The 17268-nt window shown below is 38.1% G+C and overlaps 5 protein-coding genes across 5 annotated transcripts; 2 read left to right on the top strand and 3 right to left on the bottom strand.

The window, feature by feature from the left end:
* Positions 1-780: 780 nt before the first annotated feature.
* On the bottom strand, positions 781-2964 carry LOC120008788. Its single transcript, XM_038859159.1, has 7 exons — positions 2921-2964; positions 2595-2763; positions 2297-2481; positions 2036-2123; positions 1831-1917; positions 1438-1581; positions 781-1120 (listed from the first exon to the last, which is right to left on the bottom strand). Exons 1-7 carry the CDS (start codon positions 2962-2964, stop codon positions 974-976), a joined length of 864 nt encoding a protein of 287 aa, XP_038715087.1. The 3' UTR covers positions 781-973.
* Positions 2965-3076: 112 nt separating this feature from the next.
* Positions 3077-3893, bottom strand: LOC120008982 (histone H2AX). The gene is made up of 2 exons (XM_038859397.1): positions 3596-3893; positions 3077-3424 (listed from the first exon to the last, which is right to left on the bottom strand). Exons 1-2 carry the CDS (start codon positions 3797-3799, stop codon positions 3203-3205), a joined length of 426 nt encoding a protein of 141 aa, XP_038715325.1. The 5' UTR covers positions 3800-3893; the 3' UTR covers positions 3077-3202.
* A 2491-nt stretch (positions 3894-6384) lies between these two features.
* Positions 6385-8574, top strand: LOC120008406 (gibberellin receptor GID1C-like). Its single transcript, XM_038858707.1, has 2 exons — positions 6385-6624; positions 7214-8574. Exons 1-2 carry the CDS (start codon positions 6586-6588, stop codon positions 8210-8212), a joined length of 1038 nt encoding a protein of 345 aa, XP_038714635.1. The 5' UTR covers positions 6385-6585; the 3' UTR covers positions 8213-8574.
* A 3454-nt stretch (positions 8575-12028) lies between these two features.
* On the bottom strand, positions 12029-13762 carry LOC120008787 (meiosis-specific nuclear structural protein 1-like). The gene has a single exon (XM_038859158.1). It carries the CDS (start codon positions 13760-13762, stop codon positions 12029-12031), a length of 1734 nt encoding a protein of 577 aa, XP_038715086.1.
* Positions 13763-14301: 539 nt separating this feature from the next.
* LOC120009764 lies at positions 14302-15953 on the top strand. Its single transcript, XM_038860460.1, has 3 exons — positions 14302-14548; positions 15196-15452; positions 15547-15953. Exons 1-3 carry the CDS (start codon positions 14377-14379, stop codon positions 15820-15822), a joined length of 705 nt encoding a protein of 234 aa, XP_038716388.1. The 5' UTR covers positions 14302-14376; the 3' UTR covers positions 15823-15953.
* The last annotated feature ends 1315 nt before the right edge of the window (positions 15954-17268 follow it).

Genomic DNA, 17268 nt, shown 5'->3' with positions numbered 1-17268 from the left:
TTCTTTGGTTTTTTCCTCCTCAATTTCAATTACGTTTTCTTTATTTGTTACATTTATGGGTTGTCATTCATGTTTTCTTTATTTGTTACATTTGCTATGCATTGAAGGTTTAGGATATGTTGTTCCTTGCTCAGTTGAATTTAAAGTTTAGACTGTTGTAGTTAGTCTGGATAGATTTGTGCAAATGCTTACGACATCTTAGTTATTCCCCAAACAACTAATACTTACATACATGTAGTAGTATCTCGTATTGTATATCGTTATGTTTTTTACTAGGGTTTATTTAGATTTAGATTGGGGTGTACTTAATTAAAAATGGGATGCAACTAGTGTTGATCCTTTTTGTTTCCATTTTCTTTCTGGCTAAAAGAATTAAGTACATGTGTCTGGTGATTGTTGCATCATGATTGTAAATTGCCCCAATAGCACAAAATCATGCCATGGTATCTGATATCTGAGGCTCTGAGAGGCTACTTTTTGTTGCTCTTTCTGTGTTCTTATCGTTCAGAGACGTGGTAGGTGATTGTGGTCATTTGAATCGTTAATGAGTATGTGTTTCATTACTAGCTACTGCTGACAGCAACAGACGGCTAAGTATCTATGTGAGTTTGCTTACCGATTATTTGCATTACTGCTATTTTCGGAAACCAAGTCAATGAGCATGAGCAACTTCACCTATATATTGATTTTCTTCCTATTTTTCTTTGCTTCCTCTACCAATTTGTTTCTCTACTAAGTCTTAGAAGAATTTAATCTGTGCATAATATGCTCCAACTCATATGCTATAAGTAGAATCGTATGGTGCGTTTGATAAGTATATACAGTCAGACACTTGATCATGACTTGAAACCCGGTTATAGATTTTGGGCGAAGTTCATACAAAGATTGAATACTGGGATCATAGTATCATCAACCCAGTTGCAACTATATATCTGCATCATTTATACTGTGACTATGATGTCAATGAGATATCTTATAGATTTTCCAGTGGACATGGCTTCTGCAAGTCTTGCTTGCGCCATTTCATGGTAACGCGCAAAATTAAGTGTTCTGTACAGACCATCTGACTTGGAGTATCTGCTTTCTTCTGCGTGAAGCCCCTTTTGAGTAATATATCCAACTGCCATTAACAAAGAAGGGGGGAAAAACAAGAAAGTGGTAATGTCTGTTCATGCAATACTCTGTCAAGGCAGGAATTTTTAAGCAAATAACAGAATAGATAAACTATGCAAACATGATTAATGTCAATGGACATGATGAAAACTATTTTGGTCATCAAATAGAGTGAGATTCACTTTAAATTAGGTACTCACACCAATACTCCTTCCCCACACAAAAAAATAAAAATAAAAAAGGAGAGTAGAACAAACAAACAACAGCAGCAGAACAAAGAACCAAATGGTGAAATAAAATTATCCATAAGAAACCACATACTACTTCAAGTAACTCAAAGTCCACAAAAGTTGTCCCCACTTGAACATTCAGAGATCTTTCCTTCTTGAAGGTTTCCAAACTTGATAGTGTATAACCCTTTGGAAGGATACCAAGCAAGCAGGCAATCAGGAAGTGCCCAGCTTCACGCTGCACCCAGAATAATGTAGACGACTTTAAAGTTAGTTCTCACTAATGCATCAGACTTGTCAGAAAATACAGAGAACTAATAATTGATAAGCATTTTAAGGAATAACCTCCTTGAACATGAAACATCATTTGAAGCAGGAAAGTACCACGGACATTAGCATGTTCTACAACATATAGCAGTATGAGACAGTAAAGTGCATGACACCTGAGAAACTGCATATGAGAGTAAGTGCACAAAAGGAGTCTTACTTGAATGACTCTAATATGGTCCTTCTGATTGAAGGTGTGACCGATTGTGTCAAGAACCAAGCTGCAAACTCCACCATTAAAAGCCACCTACAGACTTAAGTTCAATTAGCCACCAGGACGTTGTAGACTACTGCAAATATCTTCTGGTGCAAATGAATTAAAAAAAATTTGAGCCAGCTGATGCCCAATCAAAGGAAGCTCAGACCAAAATAGGGTAAAAGGAAGCAAGCTTACAGATCAAGAATGTGTGAAACAAACATGAACCTACAAAGGACAAAATTTGACTAAGGTAACTAAAAATAAAAAAGCACTAGAAAATCTACATTCAGAAATATAAGAACATTTGAGAAATGCTTAGGCAGCGACTTGTATTCGATTACATATGGATTAGATATGGTCTCTTTGAGACAAATGAAGATAAGCCGAAGCAACTTACAGAATCCAATGTCCGTAAAAACAAACAAACCAAAAATGAAGAAGACTGGTTGTGGGTTGAACCCAAATGCATTCAAGCAGAAATCCCTCCAACAATTGCAGCAAGCTGCAGATTCCTTTCAACAGAGCCACGGTAGTATCCCACTGGAGATAGAAATACTTGATTTCTATTTCATTCAACTTCAATTCATCCAAAGTGTAAAACCTTTGGAGCACCTACAAGTACAGACCAAAATCAGGCCACAATAACTAAAAGGAGACTCAAGGCGCATATAACATGCCATCAAATAAAGATAATCGTAATCTCACAAGAACATGAAAAGATTTACCTGCGGAACCACACCAAAACAACCGAGGCCGAACCACACCAAAACAACCGAGGCCACAAGGTTTGGCTCGCAGGACAGTGCTTCCCTAACATTTCCATTCTTTAGCTCCTTATCACTTGCTCCAATACTTCTCAACTTGAATTCCCAAATTTGAGAGGAACCCAAAACCCTACACCAAGAATTCTTGCAGTTGTGGAAGAGTACAAAATAAGCTGCTTTTGCTATAGACCACCACACTGCCCATCATGCAGATTCCAAGTTCAAAACATAACCCATTTAAATTTGTTTGTATATATCTTGGAACCATACCACGTTTATGCGTTCACCCAGAAATTCTTGCCACAATTGTATAAGGGATCCCCAAAGACATTCAACATACATAACTTCTTGGAGGACTCGAATCAGAGGCTATAAATCAGACCATCAGATCTTTCGCCAATAGAAACATCATTTCATTAAAAGAAAAATAAATCCAAAAGAAGGAAGACAATAAAATATTGATCTTGATTTCCATTAAGTCTGCAAAAAGTTGCGAAAGAAGTACAAGAGAGTCGAATACTACAACTGTAGAATTTATAACCAAAAACCATTAACAGACAAACAAAGATCTAGAACTCTTGGGATGCAGATCCAATTTCGCCTTTGCCCTTGCCCATCTTCTTGGGGAGAAGAGTCTGGTGAATGTTGGGCAACACACCACCATTCGCGATTGTCACCGAACCCAAAAGCTTGCTCAGCTCTTCATCGTTCCTTACCGCAAGCTGTATGTGCCTTGGCACTATACGATTCTTCTTGTTGTCTCTGGCTGCGTTCCCTGCAAGCTCCAGAACCTTTTCACAAACACGATCATAATCAAAACCCCACAATCAAAACACCAAAAATAGAATTAAACCAAAAACATATTCTCCACTCATAACCCTAACCAGATTCAAATCCCCTCGATTTGCCCAAACTCAAAAAACAAATTTACGTACAAAAGTAGAGTGACACGAGAAACGAACCTCGGCCGCAAGGTATTCAAGAACGGCAGAAAGATAGACCGGAGCTCCAGCCCCGACACGCTCAGCATACTTTCCGGCCTTAAGAAACCTGGCAATCCTGCCGACGGGAAACTGAAGCCCTGCCTTCGACGATCGCGAAACCGACTTCGTCGCCTTCGGCTTTCCTCGTCCTCCCTTTGTCGAGCCTCCACCGGTGGAACTCATCCTTCGATCGATTAAAAACACGAAATAAAGTATAAACCCTAGAAATTCTCTCCCTGTCAAGAACGATTGGGCGTATGCGCTTTGCTTGGTTGAAGGAAATTAGGGGTCTCGGAGAGGTTATATAGAAAGTCATTGTGCGATGTGATTGGTCCAACAAGTATCACGAGGATCGCCTACGTGGCAGTGATTTAGCGGGAAATGAGTTTTTGCAGGATTTCGTGGTATTCGCGCGGGTCAGGCATAAAACGGCGACGTTTGCTATAAATTGTGCGATTAGGAAAACCGGTGCGTATTAGGGAATAAATCCACACAAATTATTTTTATTTGAAATCAAATAATATAAAGAATGAATAATAAAAGAAGAAAAACTAATATTTTAATAATGTGGAGATTAAAAAATTATATTGAATAGATAAAATAGAAAATATGTGAATAATAGATATTGTAAATTGTCAAGTATTTTTGTAAACTTATTTCCCACATTTGAGTACCTGTGTTTAGTTTGATTGCGGCCGATTAATGATTTAATGCCACGAGTGAAAAAAAAAAAAAACTTATTTTGAAATAGATATCAAAAATTTTTGATGACTTTTACATAAGAGTTGAGATATCTGGGTGGGGAAGAAAGATACTTGCCCATAAAAAAAGTTGGGGAAGAAGATAGTTCAGAACAAATGTTATCTATGAAAGGATAATTTGGGAAACTTGATGTGTGTATTACAAAAAAAAATTGGGGTGTATTGAATAGGTATGTGTCGTGAGTCCAATTTCGTGTACAAATTGCGGATCCCTTTAAATTATTAGTCAATTAAAATATAGATCATGTATGTAATTCTTTCACTTTATGTGAGACCAAATAATAAGGATACACTTGTAATGAGATATCACTTTTGATACCAACGAGTGGTGGCTTGGTTAACAATCAGTTGGGTTAGGCATATGTGTACCCAAGATTTGATTTCAATGAGATGGAAAAGCAAATTTCTCAATGGTATTTCAAACAAAATGATACCACTTTTGATATTCCAATTTTTCGAAGTGATGATTATGCACAATTGTAAGTCTGCCAATATCAGACGTACAAATTAAAATTTCAATGTTAGACAGTGATAGTGTAGAGCTCTCCATGGTCATAGGTCACACAAATCCAATTCTTACCAAATACAAAATATGCTATTCTGCTAACCATGATCTTATTCGGTAAATGTTCGGGTTTCGGGCTCCTTCAGCTGGAATTTAGCTCACAAAATTGGGCTTCTGATCGGGCTCAGTCCAATCCAAAAACTAAGGCTCAGGCCTGTTCATAAGTATTTTTGGGTTGCCCAAGCCTGATATCTTTTCGAACTTGAGCAGGACTTTGGCTCGTGGGCCGTTTGATCCTATGTGGGGTGAAGTAGCACAAAATCGCAGTACATGTGAAAGCAGCAGGGAGTTGCACTGCGTTTGATGCCGAAAACATGCATCATTTTCATTTTTGTCCAATCGACTCAAACTCTGGTCTTTAGTGGCTGTTTTAGTTGGTGAAGGGGCTAAACATGTAGAGTTCGGGTGGCATATGATGGTTGGATCATATCTTTTTTATCCTCACGGTTGCCGCACTACTTCAAGGCATGATTTCGATGAAACATGCAACTTTTGATGGCGATTGATGGATGGAAATGATTTTATGGAGGTAATGTGGCCAGACGATAGAGAAAGTTGGTGACCGTGTGGGTTATTGAGTCGAGAGAGAGAGGTTGGGTGAAAATTTTAAAACAATGAGTTTCTTTTGCAATTTTACTAAAAACTTCTGAAGCGCCAAATATTTTTTTTGCACGACTCGCCTTCTCTCATCACATTTTTGTAGGTGTGTCTACGATCGATTTTTTTAACATAAATTTAACTAAAGTTTGATTGATGATTGGAGTTTTGGTCAATTTTTTCAATTTTTCAACCGATCCTCGCTAATATATATTTGATAATAACCGATCAAACAATTGATTTGATTTGATATGATTTTTTTTGACATCTTTACAATTTTTCGAACTCACCTCATCTCACCATACCAGGTTAAAATACAACATACTCACAAAAGGAACCAATAATATGGGCTTGACCTCTTGACCATCGTTAAAAAAAGGAAAAGAAAATAGAAGAGTGAGATGTGTAGTGCTTACATTCAAGTCCAATCCATAACATGACACGTGTAAGGTGACATGAGATAGAAGATTGTCCTTATTATCTCATGAGAAACAAATATATGACAAAGCCAAGCACAAAACAGGGGGCTTGTAGTGCTGGCTGAAGACCAAAATGGGCATCCTCACTCAATTAGCCAAGTTTATAATAATGGGTATATGAGTAAATTGATGTTTAGTGGGGACAGCAATTCGTCCTCACGTGCCTGGCAATGCCCCCCCGCATGCTTGAAAACCTTTTTTTTTTTCTCTATTTGTTAAATTAAATTTTACAATGGCGGGTCCCACCGAACAGTTATATCTAAGCCTCTTGTTTTGTCGGCTCCCTGTGTACGTTAGTTTTTTCACTGGGTGTGTGCTAACATGTGCCGATATTTCTTATACTTCTCCTCCATAAAGGCACAGCAGTGCTCCGAGTACTTTGTTTTCGTGGCAGTAAAAAAACTCCCAGTTATCAGTCTGCGAAGCTTCATGTGAGTGATGTTTGTAGATGTAAAGATCGCGTCTTTATTACTTGTTTAGGGTATTTGATGTGAGTTGCGGACTGGGTTTATCTCCAAAGGAGTATTTAGTTTTGCTTTTGATTCTTTCAACTGAACAATTGGTTTCATGGCCGGGAGCAATGATGTCAACCTCATTGAGTGCAAGGTACCCTTTTGTTTTATGGGTTTTTGTTATTCAAGATCGAGGCTTTTGATGGATTGGTGTTTTGGGTAATTTGTTTTATGCTTCCTGGAATGGTTCATTTTGAGTTTGTTTTCTGTTTTCATGACTTGATATTGGGTTTCTGTAATGGGTTTGGGAATCAATTATGGAGTGGCTGGTCAACTTATTTTTGGTCTTTGGGGAGATAAAAATTTGTGGTTTTCAGTTCTGATTCTGTTGAAGTTCATGGAGCTTATCAGTTCCTTGCTTACTTAGTTTCAGTCTTTGTAATTAGGGTTTTGGGCTAATGGTTTGGAACTCTTTTTTTTTTTCAAATCTGGACTATCTGATTTCTTAAGAAGATGATTTATAATGGCCAATTCATTGCTAAGTGTGGGCTTTCTTTTCAGCTGATTTGTTTCGCAACTAAAGATTCAACTTCTCCATTTTATAGTGGCAATCATCTTCAACTTAAATCTGATTAACATATTTATCATTTGCAGTTTTGAAGTACTTGTGCTATTTATAGTCAGTGTTATCTTGTTGTAATTGAAATATGAGAAAAGGCTTGATATTTTTTGTTTTTCTGTAGATGGTGGTTCCTCTGAATACATGGGTTCTCATCTCCAATTTCAAGCTAGCTTACACTCTTCTTCGACGTCCCGATGGCACTTTTAATCGCCATTTGGCAGAGTTTCTTGACAGGAAAGTCCCAGCAAATTTGAACCCAGTCGATGGGGTTTTCTCATTTGATGTCATCATTGACAAGAGCACTGGCCTACTTAGCAGGATCTATAGACCAGTCGATGCGGATGAAAATCCACCAAGTATTGCTGAACTTGAGAAGCCTGTGAGCCCTGAGGTTGTTGTCCCTGTGATAATTTTCTTCCATGGTGGAAGCTTTGCCCATTCATCTGCAAACAGTGCTATATATGACACGCTATGTTGTCGACTGGTCGGCATTTGTAAGGCTATTGTGGTTTCTGTGAACTACCGGCGTGCACCTGAAAATCCATACCCATGTGCATATGATGATGGATGGACAGCTCTTAAGTGGGTTAATTCTAGAACTTGGCTTCAAAGTAAGGACTCAAAAGTACATGTATATCTGGTTGGGGATAGCTCTGGCGGTAACATTGTACACCATGTTGCGCTACAAGCAGTGGAATCAGAAATTGAAGTGTTGGGAAATATTCTGCTAAACCCAATGTTTGGAGGGAAAGAGAGAACCGAGTCTGAAAGGCGGTTAGATGGGAAATACTTTGTCAGCATCCAAGACCGGGATTGGTATTGGCAAGCCTTTCTTCCCGAGGGAGAAGATAGGGACCATCCGGCATGTAATCCATTTGGTCCCAAGGGCAAAAGCGTTGAAGGAGTGAAGTTTCCAAAGAGTCTTGTTGTTGTGGCTGGTTTAGACCTTGTTCAGGACTGGCAGTTGGCTTATGCTGATGGGCTCAAGAAGGCTGGTCAAGTGGTGAAACTCATGTATTTGGAGAGAGCAACAATCGGGTTCTACTTGTTGCCGAATAACAATCACTTCCATTCTGTCATGAATGAGATAAGTGAATTTGTGTGCTCTAATTGTCAGTAGACCTAACTTAACCAGCAGGCCACGCCATGGAAACGAAGCTTGAGATTATTCTTTTGGTTATTATGAACTTGCAATAGATATATGATTCTATAGTATAAACTGCTGTCTACTCAGTCGATCGTGCATTATGGGTTTCAGCATTCATGGTGTTGGTTCTTGATTCGGAAAACTGTGAATTGGTTTGGATGCGCTAAGTGAAGTTCAGCATGTAGCTGGACGATAATGCGTTCATGGTGCAGAAGTTGTGTACGGACTAAGAATCTAGGTAGCATCCATTAACCGTGTTCTAAGTTAATGCACTAAATCTAATAGATTTCCATTCCGACTTCAGCCAGAAGAAGATTGAAGTCAGAAGTCAGGGTATATAAGAGCATCCATATCAGATTACCTAAACATAAATCTGTCTGTAAAATAGGGAAAGATTATAGAGATTTTGTCAAAATAGAGCTCTGCATCAGATTACCTAGAGGTTCCCTATTTTACAGAATATGAACAGTAGTTCCCTACATCTAGAGAACCACTATTCACTTCCCTAAACATAAAATAACATTTTTTACTACTTTACTTTCTCCTCTCTCCTCTCTCCTCATTTTTTCCCTCCTCTCTCTCTCTTCACTCCTCTCTTTCTCACTCCTCTCTCTCTCCTCACTCTTTCTCTCTCCTCACTCTCTCCTCACTTTTTCTCTCTCTCCTCACTCCTTTCTTTCCCTCTCTTCTTTCTCTCATCTATTTCTCTCTCATCTCCTCACATTTTGACTCCTTTCTCTCTCTTCTTTCTCTCTTCTTTCTCTCTCCTCTTTCTCCCTCTTCTTTCTCACTCCTCACTCTCTCATCTCTCTCCTCACTCCTTTCTCTCTCTCTTCTTTCTCTCTCATCACTCATCTCTTTCTCTCTCCTCTCCTCACTTTTTCACTCCTTTCTCTCTCCTCTATCTCTCCTCACTTTTTCTCTCTCTTCTTTCTCTCTCCTCAATTTTTTTCTCTAATTTTTAATAACATTAATTTATTATTTTAATTAATATATTGTTTTAAATGTAATTAATTTATTATTTTAAATAGAAGTAATTTATATGAATAGAATAAATAAAGGAAAGAGAAATAAATATTATTTTAATGCAATAGAGAATATGATAGGTAATCTGATGCTGTGTTGATTGGATAGAGAATCTGTAAAATAGGGGAAAGTGGCATTTTATCTGTATTTTAGGGAATCTGTTAAGAGAAACTGATGCAGATGCTCTAATCTGGTGCTTAATGGTGTGGCACTGGTATCTCTCTACTGATGCTATATAAACTAATTTTATAGTGTGCATAGGAGAAAAATGTGATGTTATTGTGTATGGCTTATATACATATATATATATATATATAGTTCAATGCTGCAAGGGTGTTCTTATCTAGTTTTTAGCCAGTATTTCCCTTCATTGGTTCTTGATTGACATTATTTTGGCAACTGTAAATGAAATGATGTGATTAGAACAGCCATATTTGTGATTGATTTTACTTATTCTTTATAAGCTCATAAATGCTTTTGAATGGCAAAACACAAAAAGACTTGGATTGTTTGTGTAACGGTCAAAATTTGTCAGTGTTAGAAGGGAATACTAACACTGTCAACAGGGCGGGTTTGGAGCGGGGACCTGTGCCCGTGTGGAACCACATTAAAACCTTGTAGCTGCTGCAATAGCTTGAAACAGCTAAGACTTTGATGAAGACATAAATAAGATGAGAACCTATTTAATTGACCTTTTCCATTGTTGAGGCCCTACAGCTACTTGAAAGAAACTGAATCAAACAAAACTAACATTGCTGACACTAGTAAGACAAGAGACTGACATTATTGTATCTAACAAGAGTGGAAACAAGGACTTAATGCATGTATTAAAGGAGGAGAAAAAGAAGTGGAAGTCAGTTTCATCAAGTGAGCTGTGTGCAATGGATAGGAATGCAACCTGTACCAAGGAAGGTCCCCCCACTGTACTTGATTCAACTTCAAGGATATGAGATCTTATAGATAGGGATCCAAATGAGCCAGAGCCACATGAGTTTTCTAATGGCGATATGAGCTATATTTTTTCACTGTTTCGAATCAAGGCTCCTTTGACCCTCTCTATCAAAGTAGCTTCAACGCCATTATAAAAGATTCGACTTGTTTAGGCCGAAATGCAAAGTAGAAAGACTTGTTTAGCCTAAAAAATTATACAATAGCTTGTTTCAACTTTAAGTATGAACAAAATAATTATGTTCATACCAGAATATTTCCTATTATGTTCTACATTCCAACATAAATCATCCAAATCGACTTCTAAAATGCCTAATTATGTATAAATAAGAAGCAAATGCATACTCAAGGATGAGATAGTAAAATTATTGAGATATTTGGGGGCAGGAAATTTCACACTCCTACCTAATTATACACATTATAGAAATACTCAGCAAATCTTCCAAATCACCATTCATATTTCAAGTTTGATACCCATGATAGCATGATACAGTATTGTCCTACAAATGCTCATTGATCAAATAATAAAGGTAAACAACTATCGTGTACAAGGATCCTGTGATGGGTGGGGTCGGGAGCATAATATGTTATGTGTGCAGAGGCTGTTCCAATAATTGAATGTTAATATTCACAAATGGGCCTAGAACCCCGAAAAGTCAAAACTTTGCATTCAAATACAGATGCAATCAGGTATCGAAGCACTCTCACACATGCACTCTAGCTTAGTTTTTCCAGGCAAGAGAAATTTATGGGAGACTCACACATGCACCCAAGCATCAATAAGTTAAAAGAATCTAGGCAATATCTGCTCATAATGTGCTTAGAAAGCTATGCCAAGGGACGGAAATTTTATGGGGTAAGATGCTTTTCCTGGCTTCACAATATGGTAGAGACGTAGAGTTACCAATACATTAAACTTTATTCCAACAATGGCCAATTTACAATCACAAACAAAAGGCAGAAAAAGAAAATCAACAGCTAGACCACTCTGCCTTTGAAGTTGTAAGTCTCAACCTACTGGTAAAGGTTTCGTGAGAACCATAAATATAAATAGATAGATATATCACTGCAAATCCATGAGCTAAAAAATTGAAATTGGATCTGTCATTTGATATTTTGCTAAAACAGTACTCAAATGTGACAAATCCTCTGTACAGTGAAAGAAAATGCACAAAAGCCTGAGATTATATAAGTAGCAATACTCAGTTCGTTCTCAAGCAAACTTGAACCCCTCACCCATAAAAGGGTGGAAAAACCCCTATCTATATCCTCAATGAACAGATTTTGTCTTAAATCATATATCGGAGCAAATACTAAACAAATAGGTCTTTCACAGATATCCAAATGTACATCTCAAAGCCATCAAGCAGAATATCTAATCAAGTGGATGCATAGAAGATATCGACTCCTCTTGAGATACTCACAGCCTTCAATTGTTTTTCACTTATTTAGGATCCACAACTAATAAGAAGAACAAGATGTAGGAGGCAAGTGAGCAGCAACGAAAGTATAGATACAAATACGAAAAAGCACAAAAACTAAGAAAATCAAGAGAGAAATAGCTAACATCACAAGATAGGAATAGGTAGATTTATAATAGAATTATCAGAAATTTCTCATCATTCAAGAAGAAGTTGACAATCACATATAAGTCTGTGATTTCATGAATGATTGAAAAACATTATTCTCAGGCAGAAGCTCAAAAAGTACCAAAATGGCATTATCTTTCCCATCAAGTTGATCTAAAAAAAAGTTGATTCTAAAACTGAAAGTACCAAGTTCTAATAGCAAAAATTGAAGGAAAAACCAAATTACTCAGCGTCCTTTGGCAGCATATGCAACAGATGCTGCAGCAAAAATAGTTGTGGCTGAAGATATCACAGTCCATAAGCTCTTCCTCTTATGTGCCCGCGCAAGAGAATTCTGCATACACTCAAGTTGCTGCTTTAAATCCTTCACTGCCATCTCTTTGTCTGTGAATGCATCCTTGATGGCTTCCAGCTCAGCTGCATATGACTCCATCTGATCTGCCAGCTTCTGTTCATTATTAAGTACTCCCTCTCCATTCTTTTCTAGACGCACAAATGCAGCAGTATTCTTCAACATGGTCAATGCCCGCTCTGAACGAAATTCAAGGGCTTCCATTTTAGCCCTTAAATCACAAATTCCTTGTCGAACCTCCAATAGATTCTTTTGCAATAAATCCTTTTCCTCACAAACCAGTCTCATTTGGTTTTCCATCTCCCCCTTTTCCTCAATTAGCTTCTCCCGTGAACTGCTTACACAAGCCAACTCTGCAACAGTACCTTCCATCTTTTTTTCTATTTCCATAACCCTTGACCTCAAATCCACTATGTTCTTTCTCTCCTCATCCAGAGCCTTTTGAGCCTCATCCCTCTCAAACATTACTTGAGCATTGACATCTCTACAGCGGCTGATTTCAGACAACAATTGATTATTCCCCTCTTCTTGGTTTCTGCACGACTCTTGCAATTCAGATATAATGTCTCTTAACTCACCAACCTCTTTGTGTAACTCAACAGCTTCACGGTCTTTGCCAAGTTTCGCCTCCTCAATTTCATTTTTCTCTTGAATCAATTTCTCTCTTGATTCCCTAAAATTCTCTATTTCCATTTGTGCCATCCTGTACAACGTCTCACATGAATACTTGTCCTCCCTTAACCTCTGGAATGCATTTTCTTTCTCTTTCTTCTCTGCAACCAAAGCATCAAACTCATTCTCTCTTACCCTTTTTTGCTCCATAGCCTGACTATAAATCTTCTCCAAATCTAGAGCCTTCTTGTGTACAACTTCACCTTCCTTCCCCAAATTCCGTATTATCTCATTCAGCTTCTGTACTTCTTTCTCCAACTCAGAAATCACAAGTATCTGCCCCTTTTTCTCGCCCTCAATTTCCTCCTTTTCTTTCACAATACTTTCAATCTCTCTCTTCATATTTTCAGTAACTATTTCCATTTCCCCTAAGTTAATCTTAACCACTTCACTTTCCCTTCTAATGGCCTCAATATCTTCCTCCCTCTCTAGTTTCTCCTCCAATAGCAGTTCATATTCCCTATTTAACTTTGCCATTTCCCCCTTCAACAAATCCCTTTCTTGGCAAACCTGCCTCAACTTGCCCCTCTCGCTTTCCAGATCACTCATCACCCCGTTCATTTCGCTCTTCAGCAATCCAATCACACTCTCACTCTCACTCCTCTGTCTCACCAACCCATCAAATTCAAAACCCATCTGGGTCTCCACAAAAACCAATAACAGATCCTTCTCCAACATCAAACCCACATTTTCCTCGCCGGCTAGAGTCAACCCAGCCTGCAACCCCTCTTTCGCCTTCACCAGAGACTCAACCTGCTGTCTCTTCTGAACGGTCTCTTTAAGAATAAGAGAGTTAAGTGATTTCAGATTTTGAAGCTTCTCCTCATGATCGTCCATGGAGGACTGAGTGGATAAGGCTTTGGGTTGGTCCAGAACGGCGGCTTCTTCTTGGTTCTTGAGGTGCTTAGATTGTGGGTTCGATTTCTTTTTGGTCATCTCTAAAAAATTTGTGGTAAAGATTAGATTTTTCGGATTGGGGATATGAAGGGTTGGGGTTCGGCTAGGGTTTTGATGGTGGAGAGACTGAGACAACTGTTCCGGAGTGTGCGTTTTGGGAGGGAGAAGAGTTGGTGGGTCTCGTGAATTCAAATATTTGGAGGAATTTGGAAAGCCACACGACGCTTTGTTGTGGTGCGTAATAACTAGAGTCACAGCATGATTGTCTAGATTGTGTCACTAACATTAACGTGGCAAGTTTTAATTTGTCCAACAACAAACGAAGCATAATAAGCCATTGCTGCCTCACACGATGATATTAATCCAACAACAAATGAAGCATCACAGCTTCTCAAATTTGGAATAGTCTTAGCATGTGAATAGACAATTATCATCAACCATCCCACTTGTTTTGAAAACTAAATAAATTTTGAAAAGAAGGGCAGGTTCCTAGGGGAAGAAGTTGTATTTTAATCTTCAATTGTTCATCTTCATGACTTTATAATAAATGAACAACCTTATCTAACATGTTTGAAGAATAGAAGCGTTGACATTGAGAATGGTAGATCAAGGCATAAAAGGTTTTTTGTACACTAATTACAACTACAACACAGATGGAGATGCAGAAAGACAAGGACAAAGAGGAGGAGGAGGAGGAGAAGGAGACGGAGGAGGAGGAAGTATTTCATATCAGTCACATTCATTTCTTGATCTTTAAGGGTATTATTTCTCATGGTTGGTGTGGTGCTTGCAATGAACCCATATCTAATACTCCAACATATCAATGTAAGTTCTATCCCAAATGTGAGTTTCAACTCCATAAATCATGTACACAAGTGCCTTTTCATCATTAGAGCGTAAACATCCCTTCCACAAGCTCTTTGTTTGTGATGGATGCAGAGATATTTGCTCCGGCATTGTCTACCACTGTGAGCTCTGCCTCTTTAGTCTTGATGTCAAGTGTCCTACTGCTACCTCAAAAACAAACATTCATAAAGCCAAACCATCAAAAGAGAAAAATATAGAAATCAAGAAGCATTTCGGTCATGAACATAGACTGGTTTTCTGCAATTGTAAGGAGGAATTAAGAATCGTTTGCAATGGTTGCGAGCTACCTCTCTCCGGTGCAGCTTATTGTTGCCCAAATTGCTGTTACTTCCTCCATCAGTCATGTTTTGAGATGCCAAGGGAAGTGAAATGCTTTTACCATCCGCAACACGATCTTTACGGTTTAGTACCTTTGGAGTACTGTTGTTGCAAAGCCTGTCAATGGCAGATCAGGGGTATTGATTATACTTGTTATGGATGCAAACTTGATTTCCATATCCAATGCGCAAAGACCTTAACGCCTCCGCTAAGGCATGAGCTCCATGAGCATAGTCTTTTTTACTTTGAAGCTAAATATGTGAATGGAACTTTTCACTGCAATGCAGGTAATCGGGTTTGTGATGGTTCTTTCTATCGATGTTTAGAGTGCAATTACAGTATACATCTGGAATGTTTACCAATACCGACTACTGTCAAACATAAGTATCATTCCCATCCCCTAACGCTTATTGATTCGTTCGTGGAAGATGATTCGGGAGATTATTACTGTGATGCTTGTGAGAATGAAAGGAATCCAAGACATCATGTTTATTACTGTGAGAAGTGCACATACGTTATTCATATTGAATGTCTGCTATCAGAGGTATGTTCATCTGTGAAGTTTAGAAATTTCCTTCCCCCTCTCTTATATTCGAATTCGAAAACAATTGACATGGCTACATTGTTTGCGTTATCAGGAACGAAAAGGACTTGAAGCATCTACATCACAGTTGCCTTCCGACAGCATAGTTGAGGGCAAAGAAATAGAAGATGAACCGAGAATTGCAGCCCCGGATTCTGACAGAACTAAAGGAAAAGAAATTGAGTCAGGAGAGTGGAGCATTGCGAAAATCGATGAGGCCATCGCAAATTACTGCATGGAGATCACGGAACTGGTTGAAAAGTTGAGGCCACTAGCAGCAAAAGTAGAGGTTCTTCAGAAGTTACGAGCGAGCATGTTGAATCCAGAATAGTTTGATTTTCAGTAGCCTATTATTTTAGTCCATTCTGTTTAGTTGTGTTGTTTATTATGGATTTACAGATTGTGTTTCTGATACCAAATGTTTCATATTTAATGGCTAAAGTTGTCTAATGTTGCAACACAGTTCCAGTGCTTGTAAGTTTCTGCTAAACTCTGCATAAATTTTTTACCCCTAGAAACAGAATATATTAGTTGGATAAAAAATGGTGTTGAAACTGTAAACAAGATAAAAGAAGAGACAAAAATACCATTTTTCACTCTGTAGTATTTGACTATTAATGACAATTACCCATTTTGCATCATTACATGGACATAGACCCCTTTGCGACCAAAACCTGCCTCTCAAGCTACAGCTAAACAAGTGAAAAATTATTCTTGATCAGTATTTGGAATACAAAAAACCATAAATTCGTCTAGTGACCTTGAAGAGGGTTTGAAGCTTGCTTTTTTCACTAGAAAATACTCCTGCGTCACTTGCTCTAGACATCTTAGACACCTATACATACACAAACACACACCCTTTTAGTTGGTGAATTTGTGCATTCACTCTTTTAAAATACCCTACACTTTTCTGTGTTGGAAAAGGCCATGTGTGAATGACTCCCAAAGACAAGTGTGTGTTGTGTGTACAGAAAACTACATTGGAAAATTAGCATTTGAATTGCTAGTTTATAAGTGGATGTGTTGGACTCATCGTTCAATCGGTTATCAATAGTTTTTTGTTTTTTCAATTTTTCAATTCATTACTCGATTTTTCGATCAGTCCTCACTAACGTATATTTGATAATAACCTCTCAAATGGTTGGTTCGGTTTGACATGATTTTTTTCACAACCTTAGTATAAAATATAAATATTCTTCTGTATGGTTTCATTGAATCTAATTGAGAGGGCCTCTTGTCATTTGTCAATCACATAAAAATGTGACCTTTCTTCTTCTTCTTGGGTTGTTATTCTTTAGTTATTTTATCAACTCTACTTTTTGCTTAGCTTAGTCACAATGGAAGAAGAAACCTAGTGAGCAGCAGCAACAGCAACAACATTATTTGTCCGCTGAACTTCGATGCTCAAAGGGAAATAATGCCAACAAGGGGTCCCTTACCAGTGATGTATGTTGATGCCATTGTTCTCTCAACTCGTTTGTTTCGATCAATTTATCTTCAAAGCACCAGGTACTTCTATCCACCCAATAATGCCTCATATTCATGTTGGGATTCATATGTTGATTTGATTCACGAAGTCAGACCCGATTCTGATTTTCTATCCAGTTGTGGGTTTAATGCCGGTTTGATGACACATAGTTGCTTGAACATCAAAAGTCGAATGCGGTTTGAGAGTCTAACTGGGGGTTCTGAGTTACAAGATATTAGGTTTGATTGGAGTCATTGTTTTGAGGATAACTCCTTTCGTGCATCGTGTATGAGTACATTGGCTCTGGTT

Source organism: Tripterygium wilfordii, chromosome 11, assembly GCF_013401445.1.
Source record: "Tripterygium wilfordii isolate XIE 37 chromosome 11, ASM1340144v1, whole genome shotgun sequence".
NCBI classification, from domain to species: Eukaryota; Viridiplantae; Streptophyta; class Magnoliopsida; order Celastrales; family Celastraceae; genus Tripterygium; species Tripterygium wilfordii.
This window is presented reverse-complemented; position numbering and strand designations above follow the sequence as displayed.

What these genes read in the sequence shown, in the direction of transcription:
- LOC120008788 (XM_038859159.1), bottom strand. Translation starts at nt 2,964, where the DNA reads ATGTCTTTGGGGATCCCTTATACAATTGTGGCAAGAATTTCTGG. An exon ending in ACCAGTCTTCTTCATTTTTG is followed by an intron (nt 2,124 to 2,296) that starts GTTTGTTTGTTT and finishes TTTTATTTTTAG; the next exon opens with TTACCTTAGTCAAATTTTGT. An exon ending in CTTCCTTTTACCCTATTTTG is followed by an intron (nt 1,918 to 2,035) that starts GTCTGAGCTTCC and finishes TTAAGTCTGTAG; the next exon opens with GTGGCTTTTAATGGTGGAGT.
- LOC120008982 (XM_038859397.1), bottom strand. Translation starts at nt 3,799, where the DNA reads ATGAGTTCCACCGGTGGAGGCTCGACAAAGGGAGGACGAGGAAAGCCG. An exon ending in TTGAATACCTTGCGGCCGAG is followed by an intron (nt 3,425 to 3,595) that starts GTTCGTTTCTCG and finishes GTTTGTGAAAAG; the next exon opens with GTTCTGGAGCTTGCAGGGAA.
- LOC120008406 (XM_038858707.1), top strand. Translation starts at nt 6,586, where the DNA reads ATGGCCGGGAGCAATGATGTCAACCTCATTGAGTGCAAG. An exon ending in TCAACCTCATTGAGTGCAAG is followed by an intron (nt 6,625 to 7,213) that starts GTACCCTTTTGT and finishes GTTTTTCTGTAG; the next exon opens with ATGGTGGTTCCTCTGAATAC.
- LOC120008787 (XM_038859158.1), bottom strand. Translation starts at nt 13,762, where the DNA reads ATGACCAAAAAGAAATCGAACCCACAATCTAAGCACCTCAAGAACCAA.
- LOC120009764 (XM_038860460.1), top strand. Translation starts at nt 14,377, where the DNA reads ATGGAGATGCAGAAAGACAAGGACAAAGAGGAGGAGGAGGAGGAGAAG. An exon ending in TAATACTCCAACATATCAAT is followed by an intron (nt 14,549 to 15,195) that starts GTAAGTTCTATC and finishes ACTGCAATGCAG; the next exon opens with GTAATCGGGTTTGTGATGGT. An exon ending in TTGAATGTCTGCTATCAGAG is followed by an intron (nt 15,453 to 15,546) that starts GTATGTTCATCT and finishes TTGCGTTATCAG; the next exon opens with GAACGAAAAGGACTTGAAGC.